This window comes from Astatotilapia calliptera, chromosome 7, assembly GCF_900246225.1.
Source record: "Astatotilapia calliptera chromosome 7, fAstCal1.2, whole genome shotgun sequence".
NCBI classification, from domain to species: Eukaryota; Metazoa; Chordata; class Actinopteri; order Cichliformes; family Cichlidae; genus Astatotilapia; species Astatotilapia calliptera.
The window spans coordinates 10,725,963-10,747,622 of NC_039308.1; the positions used below are offsets into that span (position 1 = coordinate 10,725,963).

General features: G+C 37.6%; 1 protein-coding gene across 1 annotated transcript; it reads right to left on the minus strand.

Annotated features, from left to right (window-relative positions):
- Positions 1-10,406: 10,406 nt before the first annotated feature.
- Positions 10,407-16,979, minus strand: auh (AU RNA binding protein/enoyl-CoA hydratase). The gene is made up of 10 exons (XM_026172996.1): positions 16,697-16,979; positions 16,037-16,104; positions 15,267-15,354; positions 14,882-14,968; positions 14,467-14,559; positions 13,788-13,844; positions 13,331-13,518; positions 12,529-12,579; positions 12,302-12,349; positions 10,407-11,888 (listed from the first exon to the last, which is right to left on the minus strand). Exons 1-10 carry the CDS (start codon positions 16,923-16,925, stop codon positions 11,811-11,813), a joined length of 987 nt encoding a protein of 328 aa, XP_026028781.1. The 5' UTR covers positions 16,926-16,979; the 3' UTR covers positions 10,407-11,810.
- Between the last annotated feature and the right edge of the window lie 4,681 nt (positions 16,980-21,660).

Below are 21,660 nucleotides of genomic sequence, written 5' to 3' on the forward strand. Positions count from 1 at the left end.
AATGAGGTACATACACCCAGAGTTTTGTCATACTCCATATGCTGCTTTTGAGTTTTAGTGAGCCAACTGAAAAATAATTTCCCAGCAGCTTTTTGACACCAACAACTGGGTATGCTCATCCTCTGTGTGAGTGTCATGACTCACTTAATATAGTCTGTATAATATAATATATATAATATAGTCATTAAGAGATTAGGAAATATCAGTGCTACATTGGGGTGCACTATTTGGCCATCATTATTACTTAGTCAAAGGCTGAGTGTAGAGTATGGTCCTAAGATTGGTCCAGTAGAAATATTTTCCAAGGAGTGAACCAGCAGGGGTCTCCTGAGAAGGGCTCACCGTTTCCTCCTCCCCTGAGTCAGTGTCAGACAACCCCATGTCACAGCTGAGTGCAGCACAAACATCACATGTCCTTAGCAGTTATGAGTGCATGCCTAAATAATACCCCATTAAATTATTATTAACTTGTTGGCCAAACTATTCCCAGAATTAAGGGATGTGCCAGCTGGGAGCTAACCGTGCCACTATAACACTTATGACTACAAAGGGAACCCAGCAGAACACACAGACAGAGACTCTGAAAGGGAATTTAATGCAGTCTATTTGCAATGGTTTGTCTTTGTGAGATTTTGTTTCCTAAAAGCTCTTGGCTGATGATTATTTGTTTGCACGTATGGCCTAATGCAGTTCCAGAGTTGTTCGTAGAGCACAAACAAATGAATATAAGAAAATACTGATAAATCGTGCATTTATGCATGAAACATTCATATGTAAAGTTTGCACACACATTTGTGCATATGCACTGTTAGTGAAAGGCGAATTCTGGGATTAAATGGGACTAATGCAATGGTGATGCAACACTCCCACCATCAGGTCAAAATAAAAGTCAATATTGCGCTTACATCAAAAGGTTTGATCAAATCTACAACGCGATTTTTTCAATATAGTCTGACAAAAGAGTGTTTTTTTTAAAGACCTCTGGACATTTTAACATTGTCAGTGCTCTCTGTATAGTCTCTAGAAAACTTTATGACACCCCTTCTAAGTGAACTGCAGTCAGTGCTGCATATGCTCATAATCCACATACAAACTAAACCTGACAAAAGCATGTATGGCATATAAGTCCTTACCTCGTTTTATTCACTATAAGTAGAATTTTGCTATAATAAAACTACATTATATTAGTCTGGCACCAATAGAGATAAAGATTTCAGGGCTTTCAACTCCAAAGTGTAAAGCGCAGTTTGGCTGCTCTCCAAACATTACAAATGATCATAGCAGAAGCATCCAGAAAAAACGTGTCAGTTCTTGGACTTTGCTACTGTCAGTCTGAAGTATGGATATGGACATTCATTTCATTTTTATTACAGAAGCAGAGCAGAAAAACTTTGGCTCTTTGCAAGCATCTGCACAGACACCTGCATGCTAACGCTAAGCTAGCCAAGAAGCCAGGTCTATGCTAAAGCTGAGTAAATGCCAAACCAGCAGCAGAGCTTGACCTTAACAGGTAACAAGTGGATGAGCAGTCAGGCATCTGTTTCTGCCTGTTCATGTTTTCATCCTCGCTTTGCTTTTGCATCTCTGGCAGCTTTGTGTTCATACCTAACTACTGGAGTACAAAATCATGTCTCTGTCCTCATTATAATAGAGATTTGTGTTATTTTATATTATTGGTAAATGGTAATTATGTGACAGTGCATTTCAGGACATTTTACAGAGTACTGCAAAAGTAACATAACAAGCTGTACAATGAATTAATGTATCCTGGGCGTAATTAAATAACATACTGCATTACTTTTAAGAGAGGTGTTCTGTATATTATGTGCACTACATTCCATTACCAACACAAACATTTGACCACATAGCATGTAATTAGTTTGCATGAATGTAGAGCTAATGAGAACCCAATGAGAATCAATAAGAGAATCACTCATAGAATCAAATCAATAAGTGATCTTGATAACAGAATCTAAATTGCTATATTCTTATCAATTCCTGTTCAATTCATGCTTGGTTTTCAAACAGGCAAGTTCAAAAGATGCAGGCCCTACCTGGTTGGCCAAATGCCCCCACTTTAATTAAGTGTTTTGCTAATACACTAGTTATACAATTTTTCATTTGAATTTTTAACCTCCTAGGACCTGGGTCCACATATGTGGACATCACATTTTGGGTTGTCTAGACCAAAATACAAAATTTTGCTTTACAAGGGCCTGATATCCACTTACAAGGACATTATACTGCTGCTGCTCTATCAAAATTTAAAACGAATGTCCTCGTATGTGGATCTCATTTCTCTCAGAAACAAAAATCTGGTAAAAAAAATCTGGTAATTCTTTGTTTTTACATTCGTCAGGTCCCAATCAGCCCAAATAGCAAAGAGAAATTAAAAATGCATGACATGAAAGAGTTCGGGTCTTAGGAGGTTAATCTATCTCTGGATCTTGACAGTTAATCCAGTCACACAGCACTCAACCCTATAGAGAGAAGTGCCGTGAAGACAACTTGAAACACATAAAACCGCAGCCACAAAAGTGTCTGAGGACACCTCACACACACACAACATATTCTGGGTAACATACCCGCTATCAAGTGGTTATTGTCATTAGCTTGAATTCCATTCAAACATCTTAGTTTCTCACTGACTCACTTCTGATGGATTAAAATATTAGTTTCCAGAACACCATGACCTGAAGGCTGTAGTCTGCACTGATAGCTTTTAAAATTTTCAGGCAATGCAGCTGAACTTCTTACATTATTATTTAACCAGTCACATTGCCCTAGTCACATTCCTGTTTGGCCATATGAGCATCATAAGATAAAACTGTTTTTGTTTTAGAAAGTGTTAGATTATATGCTGACATTACAGGACATTACTCCTATTTTTTTCCACACTTTTCCTCTTGAAAAAATGTCATTAAGTGGCACTCAGCTCAGAACTAAGTGTCAACCTCCAGAACTTAAAAAAAGGAAAAATGGCCAAAACCTGTAGCTTCTCTAGTAGACACTTGGGGATGGGCAGAAAAGCCAGTTAATCCCCAGACTCACAGGTACAAAAATGGATCTGGTCTCTATTGCTCGGATGCAACGACTTTTATAGTAGGCCAAGTGTGCCAGCACCTGTTTCACTTATCTGCTTTATTAAAGATCTGACATCTCGTCATCATCAAGATTTTTCTTGCTAACATGCTAATAGAATCACTGTATTTTTTTAAACTCTGCACTCTATTTTGTTTATATAACACACATTTTGGCCAAGGTCAAGTAAAAGTAGACGATTCTGTTATTATGATAAATCACACAAGATTATCTATTTTACTGAGAGTAGTTCTGTTTCCATTGCTTGTAACCTTTCTCAGAGCAATAAAAGCAGAGCCAGTGTCTAGGATGCTAATCTCCCAGCAGTCTCCTGCACAAGCAACCAGAAAAAGCTGCTTGGCTCTCAGCTTGACAAGCGATTGATAATGTGAAACTGAAATGCCTGTAAAAAGTAGACATACTACAGTTTCCAATGGGATCCAAGGAGGGTGTAATTCCAGTCGCAATAGCCAACTACGACCACAAGATGGAGTGATGTAAAGGACCAAAACAGGCGAAAAGCTTGATGACAGACTACTGCTTGAGATGAGAGGAGATAGATAGCTTTCACTTTGGTACATTTCAAAATTGATGTCCATTTTTACTGGACATCAATTGAAAAGCTGGCAAACAACTGTAAAATAAAATGATAAAGCATTTACATTTTATGGTGTACTTAAATTTGACAATCTACTTATTCAAAGTGACCAGTGATGAGATGCAACTAATTTACTATGTAGGTTTAGAGTAGCCCAGCTGTTGGACCTATTATTATGTGTTTGTTTTTGTTGTTGTTGTTTTTATTTTCTGTCAGAAACAGAAATTGGGTACACACTGTCTCTTATCTCTGACTGTCAAACTCTATTGACTATATACATTCAAGTAAATGCTTGAGTCAAATTTGATTAAACTGACAACTTGAACACCACAGCTGTTGCAAGCTGTCAAAGAAACAAAAATGGGTTAAGATCATTTAAGATGACCTGAGGTAAAATGTAAGATCACGTCACACAAATGTTATGCATTTCCACTAAAAAAGCTGGAGCGAGTAAAAGGTATTCCGTCTGTTGTGACACTGCTAGTTATGTTTAGTTCCAAAAGCTTGGTGAAAAATGGATAAGACAGATCTACTCTGTATTTTAAACAGAGCTTAAAGAAGACAGGAATTTAAACTGAGAGACTAGATTGTGTGGATTTTGTGTACAATGTGCAATTTTGAAAAATCCATCAAGTGTTTTTTGTGTTGCTTAATCTGGTCGAAGAGATTTCAAAAGCAGGATGTTAAGTAACAGGTTTTTGCACACATTAAACATCTTCATTGGGCTGCACATCAGGAATGACGATCATGTCAGATTGCTGACCCATTTCAATTCCAGTGAACTAGGACTGCTTCATTCTCCATGAATAACACTGAGGGTTTTCATGTACTCATTTGTCTTTTTAGCTCATCTGTGAACTTCTAGAAGCTGCCTGATCCCAATTAAGAAATATAACTGCTTTTAAGGTAATGTGTTGCCCTTTATAACTGCAGTTGGCTTTTTAAAGTTTACCTTTGTTTTATTAGAAAAGAGGAGCCTTGATTCTTGAATTCCTTCTAATAGGAGCTCCAGATTTCTTCTCCTCATAACTTTATTATTGCCTTTATATCTATAATACACGACACACCTATTAATGACTCATAACTTGGCAACTGATATAATTTGTAGTTAATCCAGTTTTATGGACTCAGTTCATCCAATTTTTAAAAATTACAAATATTATTTTTCCCTCTAGTGAAATTTGGTGCAGATAGTTTTATTCAACATCACAAACCTAACTATGTTCTACCTAATAATATTTTCTAATGTTGGCTTTACTTTGGTTGTACAAAATTTTAAAGTGTTTGCTCAGTGTAAATACTGTTGAGATGGCCTTCAATTCGACAATTTGAGGCCCAAACCACATGTTAAGAAACAGTTGCAAACAGCCCCACAAAACATGCTCAGGGAGGAAGAGCCACATCTTCCAAACTGTCCTGCGGTGACAAAAAATGTTCCTTAAAAAAAAAGAAGAAATCTGTGAAGGATGCCGTTACACTTGCACCTTCTATGTTTCCCATGAGAAGCGTCTGGGGTGCAGGTTTCCAGTATTGGGGAACCGGTCTTTTTTTACGCAACTCTGACTTGTGGTGGGATTCCCCCCGGCTTAGAGTTGGGACATCTGCCGGAAGGAGGCCAGCCACAGTGGGGATGTTCAGTCTGTTGTCAGGCCCTGAGCAAGCAGCATTAAGCCACAGGCCAGGTCTGCACGTAACTGCTGGCCAGGGCCTCAACAGTCTGTTCACAGCCTTGCACAAATGACTACCCTTATTCTATATCATAAGCAATGCATGTCTACCTTCAGCCTAACTTAACCCTAAACAACAAATCCTAATCACAGGATGCAAAAGAAAAAAAGACATGGCTGCAAGTGCAGTGATGTCGCCCCCAGACTGAGCCTGATGATCACCATCATTGTACTAGAAAAATGTATTGATTGTGTAGATTGTTCTTGAGGTTAAGATAAATATGATACATTTTTTTAAAAATGTGGAAAAAATAAAAACATTTGTATTTTGATTTTCATTTTGATTTTCATATATGGTTCTCCGGTTGAGGTTTTGTTCTGTTTTAATTTACCTGCACTTCATGACAGACAGCAATAATTGTGGATTACAGGTCCGGAAATGACAAATTCTGCTGTGCAAAGCGAGACCACCATGTACAATGGGATGAAAAAGTGTTTGCCCCTTTCCTGATTTTTTTTTTTGTATGTTTACCACAATTAAATGTGTCAGATCAAATTAAATATTGACAAAGATAATACAAATAAACACAAAATGCATTTTCTAAATGGAGGACTTTATTATTAAAAGGTAAAAGTCCAAACCTGCATGGTCCTGTGTGAAAAAGTGACTGCCACACAAATGGCAAGGGCAGTGACAACTCATCCATGAGGTCACAAAAGACTCCAGAACAACAGCCAAAGAACTGAAGCCCTCACTTTCCTCAGTTAAGGTCAGTGTTCATGACTCCACCATAAGACAGAGATGGGCAAAAATGGCCTGCATGCAGAGTTCCAAGTCAAAAACCACTGCTGAACAAAAGGAATATAAAGGCTCTTCTCACTGTTGCCAGAAAACATCTTGATGGGAAAATGTGGACTGATGAGTTGTAGTCCTGACGTGAATCAAACTGGGATGCTATGGCATAACCTTTAACCATATAAAAGATGGTTCATGCTCAAACAATTCTGCAAAGATGAGTGGGACAAAAATCATCCACAGGGCTGTAAAAGACTCACTGCCTATTATCACAAATGCTTGACTGCTATTGTTGGTGCTAAGTGTGGCCCAACCAATTATTAGGTTTAGGAGCCAATCACTTTTTCACACAGGGCCATGTAGGGTTGGAATTTTTTCTCCAGTTTTTCAAAAGTGTTTTTCCCCTTTTAACACCTTCATTTATAAACTGCATTTTAATTTACTTGTGTTATCTTTGTCTAATATTTAATTTTGTTTGATGATCTGAAAAGAGGAAAAAGCTGTGAGTTCAGTGCCAAAACTCTCTGTCCTAAAAGTCTTCACTCAGTCTTCACTCTGGATGTGGTGGTGTTCTGTGGTACAACATACTCCTATGTTGAAAAGTTTGCAACTGAGTGTTATAATTGATGTCTGCTGGAGTGATGACTCCATAACACAAGGCCCACTTATTGCTCCTAAATAGCACAAGTATTTTCATAAAACAGAGCAGAAGTTAACTAAACTGAGATGTCTTTTTCTCAGCAGTGTGCAAACCACAAGCATCATCTCTGTTGAATCCAGTACAAAAATGTCTATTCCCCGTATGTGAACGTTTAGCTATTAATGCATCCATATTAGTGTATTAGTACACCTTTACTCATCTGTCAACGGAAGACCCACCATGAACAATCACTTGTGTATATTTATATTATACAGAACTTTTTAAAAGCTGAAATTAACATATGATCTACTTCATTTATTCCAGATTTGGGAAATTCTCTTGCTATAGTAGTAATAATAAGGATTATCATCATAAGAAAATATTTCAAAATCAGAAAGGGAAAAAGAGGTTAAAGTGGGAGTCAAGATGATTATCTGCTGCATTGTAGAGAGATATTGTATAATGCATGCCAGATTTCCTGTATTTGTTCTGGTAGAGAAGCTCAATCTGTTTGTTAGAGAAAGCTCTCCAGTTATAGTCCAGTAAGTGGTGCAAATGATACTCATGCAGCCAGGGAAATAGCCTGGAGAAATAGTATTTTGCTTTATAAGAAAGCCTTCTTAGGCTAGAACATCTTACTATTCATCATTGATATTCATTTAGTCTTTTTTCTCCAACTGATCTTTCTGGGTTAACTTCAATAATTACTTCCTCCAAACCATCAATGTGTCTTTTAGACCCCCATTCCTACAAAACTGCTCAAAGAAGTCCTGCCATTAACTAATGCTTCAACCTTAAACATAATTAGCCTATGGGTTATGCAGAAAAAATAGAACTGGCCTGAAAGGGCTTTTGCTTTATAACTTATTCAGGTTGTGTATCATGTTTTAAAAAAGTAACGAAGTAATACAGTAACTAATTACTTTTGAAAATGAGTAATCAGTAAAGTAATGGGATTAATTTCTTGGAGAAGTAATTAGTAACTAATTACTTTTTCAAGTAACTTGACCAACATGTGAGGCCAGATGCAGACAGAAAAAAGACCCGGGCCATCCACAGCACCCCCAGAGTACTGAAGACCCCAGGCCACACATATTGATAAAAGCTGCATGCCCACCCCAGCATTAGAAGAAGGGAGGCCCTAGATGGAGCCCTCACAGCCAAAGGGCAAGAGCACCAGAGAACCACAGGCCAGCCATCTTTGTGGGAGCTGAAATCAGGGCCACAGGACCCCAGGCGCCCAAGAACCACTCGACACCCAGAATAGACACCCTCTCCCATGCTAGAGACCCGAGCCAACCCTGACTTCAACCCTAAGGGACAAGACCAACAACCACGAGATTGCACATAACACTGTAAAGGCTGGACAATGAGATGCGTAGTCACAGGTGGGATCCATTGATAACTAGGTTTCAGGGACTTCCAGGGCACAATGACACAGTGTTTTACCCATCTTCTGTATTTGTTGCAGAAAGAAAGGCAAGCTGGACTGCGGCAAATACACACAGGTATGGTTGCTAGTACAAGTTCAATACAAAATTGCTGATATCCTGGGACCAGTTGGGACTACTCTTCAACAGTGACTAAAATATTTAGGAGAAGTTGGTGGTCATAAATGAGAAGACAGGAAAACAGATGTAGACTGAGTGGCCATAAAGAGAACAGGTTACAGATGATGGCCAGCCACACTCACTGACACCATCTCAAAGTAACACATCATTAGTTTCTTTAGATTATGGTATGAACAGATTAGATACAAAGTCAATAACATCTATAAGACTGGAAAAGTTTACAAAACCTTTCTAAATCTTTGGAATCCAATGAACTAAGGTGAGATCATTATGGACAAATCAAGAATTCTTGGAACAGTGGTGAACCTTCAAGTGGCTGACCTACCAAAATTCAAGAGTAATCAATGACTCATCCAGGAGGTCACAAAAGAATAAAGAACAACATCTTAAGAACTGCAGGCCTCAGGTTAAGGTCCGTGTTCATGATTCAAAAGTAAGAAACTGGGTAGAAATGGCATTCATGGGAGAGTTTTAAGGCACAACTACTGCAAAAACATCTTCAAAATACCCAATACTTTTGGGGAAATATCCTGTGGACTGATGAGACAAAAGCTGAACTTTTTGGAGGGTTTGTGTCCTATTACATCTCATGTAATACTAACAGCATTTCATAAGAAGAACATCACACCAATGGTCAAACATGGTGGTGGTTGTTTGATGGTCTATGCTTTGCTGCTATGGGACCTGGATGACTTGCAGTGACTGTCCCATGAATCGTCCTCTCTACCAGAAAATCCTGAAAGAATGTCTGGCCAGCAGTTTATGCCCTCTAACTCAAGTGAACTTGGTTTATTTAGCAGGACAGTGATCTGAAGCACAGCACCAAACAAAAGAAAATTAATAAAGAAGACTGCCACAATTCCCCAACAGCACTGTGAAAGTCACATTGCCAGGTATTGCAAATATTTGATTGCAGTTCTTGCTTAGCAGGATTGCAGAACCAGTTATTAGGGTTGGTTGGCAATTTAAAATCTGCATTATATTAACTTAAATTATCTGTTTAAAATTAAAATTTGTTTGAGAAACTGAAACAGGTAAGTATAAAATGTAACAAAAAAAAATAGAAATCAAGAAAGAAATACTATTTCACAAACTGAAACCATATAGGAGAGGTCCAGAAAGCAGATCTAGTGATGGTCAGAGTTATACAATTGATGAGCCATAGCATGAAGATTTGGGAAAGCATTGTTGAAGCTATGTTAAGAAGGAAGGTGGAGTGTGTTGATAGAGAAGTATAGAGAAGGTCAGAAAGAGTTGTAGTGTCATTGATCTGGAGAAAGTATATGATAGGGTGCCAAGAGAGGAACTGCAGTGGTGCATTAGAAAATCAGTAGTAGCAGAGAAATTTGTATGAGGACAGCAGTGAAAGAGTGGTGAGGTGTGTGGTTGGAGTGACATAAGTGTTCAGGGTGGAGGTGGTATTACATTACATCATCACCCCTTCTTATTTGCAAAGGTGTTGGACAGGCTGACAGATGAACTCAGGCAGGAGTCTCCATTGTCTAAGGTGTTTATAAGCACCACTCTGATCTGTAGTAACAGTAGGGATGATTTGCAACAGAAGGATAGCAGCAAGCGTGAAAGGGAGATTTACAAGATGGGAGGGACACCTGCTATGATGTATGGTGTGGGGATGGTGGTACTGACCCAAAGTCTGAAGATAGAGTTTGAGGCAAGAGTTTAAAATGACACTCACTGTGAGCGATCAAGATGGACAGGACAATTCCTTTTTTTTCCCAGTTGCCTAACGCCACTGTATTAGAAGGTAAAGAGCCTACAAAATTTAAAGCGAGTATTTCAATATGACAGCTCAAGCGGAGGGCGGGCTCACAGAGAAGATTCATGGATGTGGTGACAGCGGGTATGCAGAGGGATGGCGTAACAAGGAAGGATACTAGGGATAAGGTGAGATGAGAGCAAATCACGCGCTGTGACAACTCCTGAAGGTAGCAGCCAAAAAGTTGATGATTAACAAAATTCTGTGTTAATGCACGTTTAAAATGAATATCATTTATATAAAAAAAACCACAGTAACACAAGTTACACTGATAAGCCTTTTTTATTTTTTATTTCAGAATATAATTAAAAAAAAGTTTTAAGTGTAGTTCACATTTCTCAAGTCAAACTGAAAATGTATTCAATTTCTGCAGATACACTAAAAACCGAACAGACTTGTGATGTGTGTAGAGTCAAATCCCACGCTTTTGACCTTTCCAGCAGTACTATGGACAGATGTATACTGCAAGAAAAACCACTCATCTTTCAATGTAGTATACGTTAAAAATAATTAAGTGACTTGGAGTTCGTAGTGAGCTCTGCGATGCATTTAAATTCACATTCAACATGCTGCTTCTACAGTCTCCCTGGGACTTACTCTGCTTTTCCTTTTCTGTCATATTCACTTCTTAAATTAATGATGGACAGTCGTAATGAACATGGCCAGTTACAAATAATGACAGCAGGTATCCCATTATTTTAATCAATATAAGCCAAAAGATCTGGCTTTAGACTAAAAACTATAGGTTTGAGGCGTTTTGCTCTACTCTTAGCTTTGTATGATGTCAGAACTGATATCCATAATATCGTTATCTCAGGTGTGGCTCTGGCTTTCAGCAGAGAAGCACAACCCACTGTTGTCCTGTTCAAGGGATAGCCAAGCAGAACAAAGTTACTGTAAAGGGAGACAAGCCGATTTCAGATCGTTTCAGACAGTGTAAGCTTTAAGCACCCCTCATGTGTTTAAAGAAGGTTTGTATTAAAAAAAAACAAAACAAAAACAACTTTAATATGATGTTGTCTTAAGTAACAAAATTGGACAGAAAGTAAAGATGACACGTAAACAAAATAGTTTAGGTTATGTTTGCTATGAAACAAATGTGGAAACGTATCAAGCTCTGAGCAGTAATCAACTTGCTCAGATCTTTTTTTTTTTAATTAATCAGATTAATTTGGCACCAAAAACTGACTTGTAGAAAAATAACAATGATTTTCAACCAGTTGATCTGAAGGATTTTTTGTTACTAGCACATTGATTTCTTCCTTTGGGGGCCTCAAACTATCTTCATTCACTTCATTTTGGTAAAGTGAATCAAAAACTGTTATGCAGACATGAACACAGCAGGACACATTTAACTTAGCTAGGTTAGTTTGCTTTGTTTCTCCAAATCTTAATGTGGTTAGTTGTAAAGTCTTTACCTTACAATTTAAAGCGCCTTGCGGTGACTGCTGTCATAAACTGTCACTATATAAATAAAAGTGAATTGAATCGACAAAGTCAGAAAGTGCTTTAGCCTGAAACATCAGCCCACAATAACCCCTAAGGTCCAGCTGTCAACTATCCTATGGGTACTGTATGGGCTAATGTATTGGCGAGTTCAGTCTGACCCGTAATTTATGTTGGAAGCAGTGAACAGTAGCAGAGCTGAAGGCAGAACTGATCGATTCTGGAACGATGACTTCATTCCCCTTTGAAATGAGGCTGCCTCTTCTCCTTGAAAGCAGCCAAGCCTTCCAAACGGTCTTTAGTTGGTATCACCTTAAAACACCAAAAGCATGTGAGTAGTAAAAACCATGCACCGTGGCCACTTCTGTGTTCTTGTATATACACAAGACACAAATTACCCTCCCAATGGTTTCACAATACCCTATTGGTTAGACAGGTTTTTTTTGTTGTTGTTTTTTTTTTTTTAAATGCACAGATCTCCAGGTACAAATGTCCCTAAAACTCTGTAACATTGCAAACTGCTCAGTTTACTGCAAGAAATAAACTGGCTGGTTGTAAAAACAAATAAAGAGACATCTCTGTCAGAGGTGGGCAGTATAGCCTCTAGCCTCTTCTACTTTATATAATTGAGATGAATAACATAAGGTTTTCCTGACCCTCACATTCTACCTTTCGTTTATGCCAACAATCTTCAACCTGCACAATCACACTTTTTCATTACTCACTTGGGAATAACAAGCCTCTTCTATTGCCAGACCTGTAGATAAATCCACCTGAAAGGGAATGTGGGAATTCTCAGTTAGGGTTGCAATATAGCCAAAAAATATCTTTGTCCGCAAAGAGTTAAACTGAAGAGCTTTAAAAGGTGTAAAGTTTTGAAAATGTACATTTTATTACAGAATTACAACAAAATAAAGAACCGTAAAGGCACCCATCCACTGACCACACTTACCTCTATCCCCTGGTTAATTGCCAACTTTGCCATCCTTATTGCAATTGGGCCCTGTGGAGTCAAAAAATCAAAAATGTATATAAGTTTTATATGCCATGGTTGAAATGGTTAATATGAGAAAACGTTTCGCTGTTTTTTTTTTAGTCAGGTTGTTTTGCACAAAATGTTCATTTTTTAAAATATGAACGATCAAAGGAAACAAAAATGTATCCTTTCAATTTGGCACTAAACACCTCAAGCACTTTTTTGACCGCGTCTAAACTGCTGTGTTCAGGGAGAAAGCCTGAAGAAGGTACAACTGAGCAGAAGCCCAACCAGCACCAGGGTTGTAGTTTTCTTACAAATTTATAGGGTTGTGCACCATAATTTCATCCCCTAGGTCACATTGTAAGAGCTCTACTGCAACATGATGAGAGTTCTAGGGGACAACTATGGGTGAAACAGCTTGAACTGAACTGCTCTCACTACATTAATAAAATAGAAGACTTTCCATACCAGCACAAAGACCACTCACTATCTGTAATTTGAATCACTGAGACTTTCCACTTTCTCAAAGTCAAGCTGAGAGATTCTGTTTTCAGAGAGGGTGAAATCTGGCATGCAACTCAAGTGTGAATATTCAGGTGTTTAGAATAGCAATTTTGACAGAGAGCTAAAAATAACAGTCGCAATGGAGTGCTCACATTTTGCAACAAGCAGACCTCGAAGGAGTAGTGTCCAGTTGGGTAAGAGTGCATTGTAAAAATAGGGTCTTGAAATTATTGATACAAAGATCTGCTTATCAGTTACATGATCTTCTTACCTGGGGGTTAATCTCCCGTGCAAGCTCCAGAGCCCTCAAGTAGGCAGCATCTCCACTGTCATTCTGCTCCACAGAATGACTGACAAGACCCATTTGTTGCGCCTGTGTTCCATCAACCACTCGTGCAGCAAAGATGAGCTCCTTGGCAAGAGAGACGCCAATCACCCTAGGGAGACGTTGTGTACCACCTGCACAGGGCACAGGAGAAACCTGGATAGAATATGGCCTCACCCATTGATACACTGATACTGCCCTCCATCTGTAGTAGAAATTCAATGTAAAAATGACCACCTTGTGGAGAAACTATAGGACAAGTTGTGGAAACAATTCCCCAAGTTATCTTCCCAAGGTTTCTAAATCTAATAAGTGCTCTGTTTACACACTACATTTTTATAGACAACATAATATAAAATGAAACTACAAAATTTACAAAGAAATGAAATAAAACATGCTGTACCTGCTCCAGGAATAATTGCAAGTTTAGTCTCAACTAGTCCCATTTTGGCAGTATTGGCTAGAAAGATTAAAGAGAAAAATTATTACTACCACTACTACTGATGTACGCTCTTAACACACAACATTAAAACCACTAAAGTGAAGAACAGTGAGAACTGCAACTCTGTTCCATCTCAGCATATTAATGTATTTTAAGAGTGACATAAACTAACCAATCACAAGTGGTCAATCCTGAGGTGGAATTACTACTTTTCTTAGTAGCATTTAGTGGCTTTGGAAAATGTGCAGCAAAATTTCTCAAACACATCGGATTAAGAAAGCATTTATTTAATTTTTTTTTCACATCTTTATTTTTAATGAGACCAATAGTGCTTCAGATCTTCATAAAAGTAAAGCTTAAAGTGCCAAGTAAACTTTAAATTCAAGCCACAGTTAAACTGATTTTTAAGTTGGTTAAAATATGTTCTACTGCATGTTTAGCATCCGTGTTAGCAGCATGCCATAACTCAGGTTCTCACTCAAAGATTATAAAAGTTGTAAAATGTACTACAAACACATTTCATAATATATATTTGATTTTCATACATTCCTTGGAGTGTAGCCCTTTCAGGTTTACTATGGGGCGCTACTAATGTCATATTAGTAAACACAGGCACAAAGTAAAGTCCTCTGAGTCTTACATGAAATTCTGATGTCACAAGCAAGGGCCATTTCCAAACCTCCTCCTAAGGCAGCACCATCAATTGCAGCAATTGTTGGTACTGGCAGGCTTCCTATGAAAAGAATGATCTTCTATCAATCAAGGAGACGCACACTGTATTTATACAGGACTGACCATCATTGGGAACTGCCATATATAACAAAAAGTGAACTGAATTTAAGAAAAGTACTGGTTCAAACAAAATGTATTCACATTACTTACAAATTGTGGTAAATAAATATTGATGAATGTAGGATTTGTCCATAAATTATTTGTGTGAACAGTTTAAGTAGAGATTTGTGCAAGTGTGGCATGAACCTCAAACAACCATTAAAGCACTTCCAACTCAATAAATAAACAATTCACGAATTCATTTTGCATGATTCAGACTTTACCTAGCTCTGTAATGAGGGCTCTTGCTTTGGATACAAATGGTCCCACTTCGCTCTGGTGCATCTTGGCCCTCTCCTTCAGATCTGCACCTGCCAATAGACACAAAGGAAAAGCGTTCAGCCAGAGGTAAGTGGCTTCCTGAGGCATACAGCAGAGGAGTGCATTACCAGCACACACAGTTTTGGCATCTGCTACCGTTTCTGAATTTAAAGCCGAATTTCGCTCACAAGACCCAAGATGGGTATTTCAGATTCCGGATCATAGTGATGTGGGAATTTATCAACAACTGAAGAATGACAAGTAAAACAAAGAGCATTTTTAATGTTATTATTATTATTCCAATTATGGTTCAAAAAGAAAATAGCCCAATTAGCAAGGACAGTATACCTGCACAAAATATACCAGGAACCAAACTGCATAAAATTACACTGCGCACTTTTTTATTCTTCTTGATGTCCTCCACAGCTTCAAACATCTGAAAGACAAAAAAGTTTTCCAACAACAACAAAAAATGTCTGTCAACATTTTATAAATTATGACAACTGAAAATAAATAACTTGAAGCATAGTTCAGGATAAACTAGTACTTAAGAAATATTAAAAGTTTAGTAAAATACTTTTGAGCTCTTAAGTTTCTACTGAGTGCTTAGGCTCAGCAGATATTTAAAGAGCAGAAGTCTATTTTTCTGTTACTGAGTTATATGAGGACATAAACAACATGGACAGCTTAGTCATAGTTAGCTGTTATTGGTGAACAGAGACAAGTGTGCACTCCTTCCAGATCTTAAAGCCGTTTAATTTTAAAACTGTTCTTCAAGAAAGTTAATTGGTTTATAGAAGTTGTGACTAGAGGAGATTAAGAGTGGAAAAGGAAATTGTAGTATTGACTGGCATTTAGATCTTTAACCACTTGAAAACTTTTTAAACTAAATTCACTCACACATGTAAAAAGATCGCCACCCCTGAGCCATAATGACCCATAACTACATATAATGTATAACTCAAGTAGCAAAGCTCTCTGAATGACCTAAGCACAAAGAAGCCTATGTGTAGTGCAGGCAAGTAGAATTCTAGATGAAACTTATGAATTGTTTGCTTGGTTCTAACCATAATTTTAAAAAAATACAAATAGACTAAAAGGCACATAGCAATACATACCATTTTCACAAGATTTTTGCTTATGGCATTTTTGGCTTTTGGTCGATTTATTCCAACGACGACAATACCTGAAAGATAGATGTGACATCCTGCTGACTGACCACGCCACACACGTTAATGTCACCAAAACAGAATCCAATCCAATCCATCTTTATTTATATAGCACTTTTAAAAACAACAAAGTTGACAAAAGTGCTTTCCAATAATAAAACAGAGATAGCAGTTAAAACCATACTTTAAGCATACAATGAAATCAATAAACAAAATAAATATATAATTGAAAAAGAAGATAAATATAAGAATAGCCGAGATGGTCAGAGAGCATATATATATATATATATATCACTAGCTTTTCGAGAAAATTCGACTAACTTGAAATTCCTCATAATTATTAAACATTACCAGTAAACAATCTCAAAACTGCATTCTGTTCGCCTTAAAGGTAAGGGATTATCAAATTCTTTTTTGGAAATGTACCTGCATTAAATGAATTTGAACCTTTTCTGGTGTTTTGTTACGGTCTAGGATGACATCATGTTACACAGTGATGTGAGTGCCACCTTTTACTTTGACTTTTTTGGAATTCCGTTTCGACAATAACACCAGCTTTCTCCTGACAAACTCGCATTCCAGGTAATGCAGGCTGTGACAAGAACTTACCGCTGTCTTCTCCGTCTAGGTATCTAACGCGCAGGTCATCCTTTGAGTCGGAGCTGTAGTATCGCGTAACAGCACCGTGGCCGTTCAGGCGAGGACAAAGCACGACTCTGTTAGACAGAACATACCGTCTGGAGAAGAAGGCAGCGGCTAGCCTACACGCACTTTGTCGATGCGCTGCCTGTACGCGAAAAGATTGCCAAAAGGATCTGCAACCTACCAAGACCGCCATACCGAGGAGCTGTAATGCTGTTTGACTTTCAACTTTGAACCCAGTCACGTGATGAGATCACATGACTTATTTGCGGTCTGCATGGCAGAAAAATAAAAATATTGAATTTAATTCTTAATTTTATTTTACTCGTGTCGCGCGTTGTCTTAATTTATAAATGTGGTGCAAAATATATCACTAATTTTAAAACCCAATAGTAAATATGATGAAAATAATTACTCACTTTTTGAACGTGACAATTAGATTTGATTCATACGATTCCCTGTTTATATACACAATAAAAGTTCAATTTAGTTTTATTTATAGAGGAAGATAACAGCAGTTGGCTGAAGGTGCTTTATTTTGCAAGGCAAAAGACATTACAATAACACAGAGAAAACTCCAGCAGTCAGACATCCCCCTCTTTATTCTTCGTATCCTTTATTTATCTAAGTAAAAAGTGTCATTGAGATTTAAATCTCATCTCCAAGAAAGACCTGGCCCTTAAGCAAGCATTTGGTGACAGTGGGAAGGAAAAACTCCCTTTTAAGGAAGAAGTCTCCAGTAGAACCAGGCTCAGGGATTTGCAGCATCTGCCACGGCTGGCTGGGAATCTCTCGCTACAGCATTTTGGATCAACTTAAGGCTGTTCAGGGAGGGTTTAGAACAACCTGATAATAATGAATTACAATAGTCCTGGCTAGAAATTAAAAAATGCATGAAGTAGTTTTTCATCACCCCTCTGAGACAGAATGCTTCTCATTTTAGAGATATTGCCAAAAGCAGGAAAGCAAATCATTTGTAACTTGTGTCCTCTGTCTAAATAAATAAATAAATCTGGGTACATTTCCAGATGATTTAACATGCAACTATTTTGCTCGTAATAAGTTAAATGAGTAAAGAAAAAAAAAGGCTATTTACACAAGATAATTCATAATTTTATTGGGGGGGTGATATTGGTTGGGTTTGATTATCGGGGGGGTCATAACCCCTCTAACCCCCCTGGAAATTACGCCCCTGATTGCCATGGCTGTGGTAGTTGCAGTATGTGTACTGCATTGAATTCTATGATTTTCACAGATTGAAATAGTACCTTTTATGTTGACCCCCAGCTTCAAATTATCATTCAGGGATTACCCCCCCCCCCCCCCCCCCCCAGTCCAGACACCCCTGCTTCTACAATACATTTAATTCACAGTGGGGATGAAATCTCCCCATCATTTACTGCATCAACCACAATTTAGGAATCTATTTTTCACAGTTCCGTAGAACACATAGCTAACTTACACCAGCTAATTCCTTTTGACATATTTATTAACTTTCAGACTGGAAGTTGAGATCTGCTGCTGATCTCACTGCCTCCTTCCCTGTACTAAGATTTACAGATGTTGATTAAAAAAAAGTGCAGAAGATGTGGAGGAATCTAATATATAAGTGGAATATTTATTTAGACTTTTGTTTTTGTTTGGTTTTTAAATTGGCAACATTTTCTGCTGTTCACACTTGATGTTATTTAATATTAAATATTAACATTATGGTACAGCTGGCCAAATAACTCTAAGTGGAAGGGGGAATGAAAAGTTGCATGCTAAACTTTTCGTATTCTGTGGATTCAAGCCCATACCCCCAATCCAGGAAAGTCTAGAACTGGCTTTCTGGTTAAAAGGTTTGCCCTGAATTCATGAAGACTCTGGATGTTGCAGGGCTGTCTTGGTTGACAAGCTACTGCAATGTTGCATGGGAGATCAGGGGCAGTACCTCTGGATTGGCAGACCGGAGTGGTGGTTCCCATTAGAGGTGGGTTTTGATTATCGATTTATTGATTAAAATCGATTTTGGCTTGGATAACGTGATATAACGTGATATAGATAGGTTCACGAGTGAGGGGGGAAGGAAGTTGGAGATCAACAGGCGAATTGGTGCTGTGGCATTTTAACACAATTTAATCCCACATTTGTGAAAGAAAAGCAAAACACTTTTTTGAAAAGTCTGTAACAAAACCATCAAATCTGATAAAGGTTATTTAAATGCTGCAAAAGAAGAATGGATTGGAATAGAAAAAGTACATATCCTAACCTTAATTACTGGAGGAGAATAATGAATGATGCTCATAGTGAGTAAAAAGTAAACTGAGTGCATTTTTTGGATAGAGATTCACTTTTAATGTGTGTGTTTAATATAATACAGATACATAAAAAACACTCCCAAAACAGAATTAATTATTACAAAATATTAATAAAAACTATAGAAATGGAGGCAACTTTGCCCGTGGTTGAATGTATACAATGTATGAAAAAAGCTTTATTGCAGATACTAATTTTACTAATTTAATAATAATAATTTTGTGTTGTAAGATTTATGACTTTCATGCTTTCATAGTGGTACTTGGGAGAGCTTGACATTTTTATCAGGTGGTACACACTGTAAAAAGTTTGAGAAACACTGATAAGTTAAGTGTATGTGTGCTTTTGGAAAACATTTAAAGCTGCTGTACAGAATCTTTGAAACAAGCTTAAAACATTTTTAGAATATAAACAGAACATCTGCTTCTCTTTACAGCTCCTCACTCCACCAGGGCTGTTTGGCACTTTCTGATAATGTGATGTACCTACTGTGGCAGTCATACAGACAATTGGACGGTCCAAAAATTGGCCTACCTATTACTGGCTGAGGCTTTAGTAGAGTTGTGGCTGAACCACATAAAAATATATCATTAATTTTAATCTCCCCAATCAATTATAATGTTATGTTGGAATGTTGTTAAAGAGGGTCAAAAATGTTTCAACCCAGTTTGTTTTGCAGATTCTGTATAGCAGCTTTAATATAGGGAGGACACAACTTCCAGATTGTGAGTAAAATCAGATTTTTTTTTTCTCTTTGCCAGTTTAACAGTTTCTGTTGTGCCTGTCACTATTCCCTGTCTGTTTTCTTACCTGGTTCTTCCTGACCTTGTACTTTCTCCTCACGTTCCCCTCTTTCCTCTCTCCCTCTTTGGGCTGGCAATCATACACAAATAGATTGTATTCAATTAGATGAAAAATTACATTAATATGAAAAAAATTCTATTAAGATCACTAACAAAAAGTCCTCTCTCAGTGTATTTTCAACCAAAAGGCAAATAACCAAACCACATGAACATCTAATAAGAGATATAAACATTGAAACACTGATCCAACATTATTCTTGATTGACGGATCATTTGATTTTACACTTTTACCTGAATGTGGGTCCTTTTTTTGAAAAAAAAACTTCCTTATATCTATTATGAACCTGGCTGTCTCTCTGTACACACACACACACACACACACACACACACACACACACACACACACACACACACACACACACACACACACACACACACACACACACACACAACAGGTGTTCTAAGGTTAATGGGCATTCAGTCAGTTAGCTAGTTAGTATCCATGTCAAACAGGACAGTGGTAACAACAGCAGGCTGCAGACAATTTAAAGTTTTAGATTTTAAATAGGCTGTATACATTTCAATGGGAGCAACAGGACGGTCAAATGTCGCTGAATTTACTACAGAGCAGGACGGATTGTAGGGTAGCAAACATTGTCGGAAAACACGTTTTCAACACTGCAGGTTACCTGGTGTAATGTTTTTCAGCTAAAAATAAACATGGTCTGACTCCTACCTAACTATATAAAGAGTAACTGAAGGTTAAATGCAGCTAATATGTCCTGTTAGAGATAGGGTGAGGAGTTTGGCTATCCAGGAGGGGCTCAGAGTAGAGCTGCTGCTCCTCCACATCGAAAGGAGCTAGTGGAGGTGGTTTGGGCATCTAACTAGGATGCCTCCTGGGTGTGGTGTTCCGGGTATGCCCTGGTGAATGCCCCCGATGGATATTAATTAAACTTGTAGTTGGATATAATATGATTAGAATTAAGCATAATTAACTATTAGCAAAACTGCATTCAGATAAACCCTGTTTTAAAACTCTGTATCCCTTTATTGATGAAAAGACTGGATGTTAAGTACTGTTATTTATATTTTGGATAAAGATGGGGGGATCTTAATCTCTTTGACAGTTCTTATGTTTGATTAGATCACCAGTGTCTAAGGAGGAAAATGAGAGACCAGGAGAAAAAGTAGGTGAAGTTACACTTGTTCTTGAACTCATTGGAAAGCTAAACTCAGAACTGAAAATTCTACTTTAAGAGTCCCTTAAGTTGAAAACGTATTTTGTGTTTATATAGAGTAGTGTTTATATAAAATTACACATTAAAGCTGTAACAATTATGTTTCTTATTGCAGTGATTTCTCTAAACCAGTAACAAACAAAAGCAAATGCTAAATCCTAACTCAGATTATTTTAACTGTACTGTTTTTAATTGTATGATGATTTACAAACATGACTAACCCATTTCTTTTGGTGAGTGTTCTCTATTCCCAATGGCAGTATGCTATCCACACAGTTTCAGCTTGAATCAACAACTTTTGGAGAATTTTTCTCTTTGCTGTTCTGTCATAAAACAAATGGATTGATGGATTTTAGGCATTCTTAACACAACTGAAGAGGTTGGTTTTACATCTAAATGAATTTGCTACTGTAGCATTATTTTCTAGTGTGTTTCGTAATCCAGCCATATTACGTGAAAAGAACTAGAAAGTCTTTCCTCACTGAGTAAAAATAAAAACTGAAAGCCACTTGGATGCTGGGAGATCTGACTTATGGCAACATGACTGCTTAATGATTGACCTAATACTATAAAAGAAAAGGGACATAGC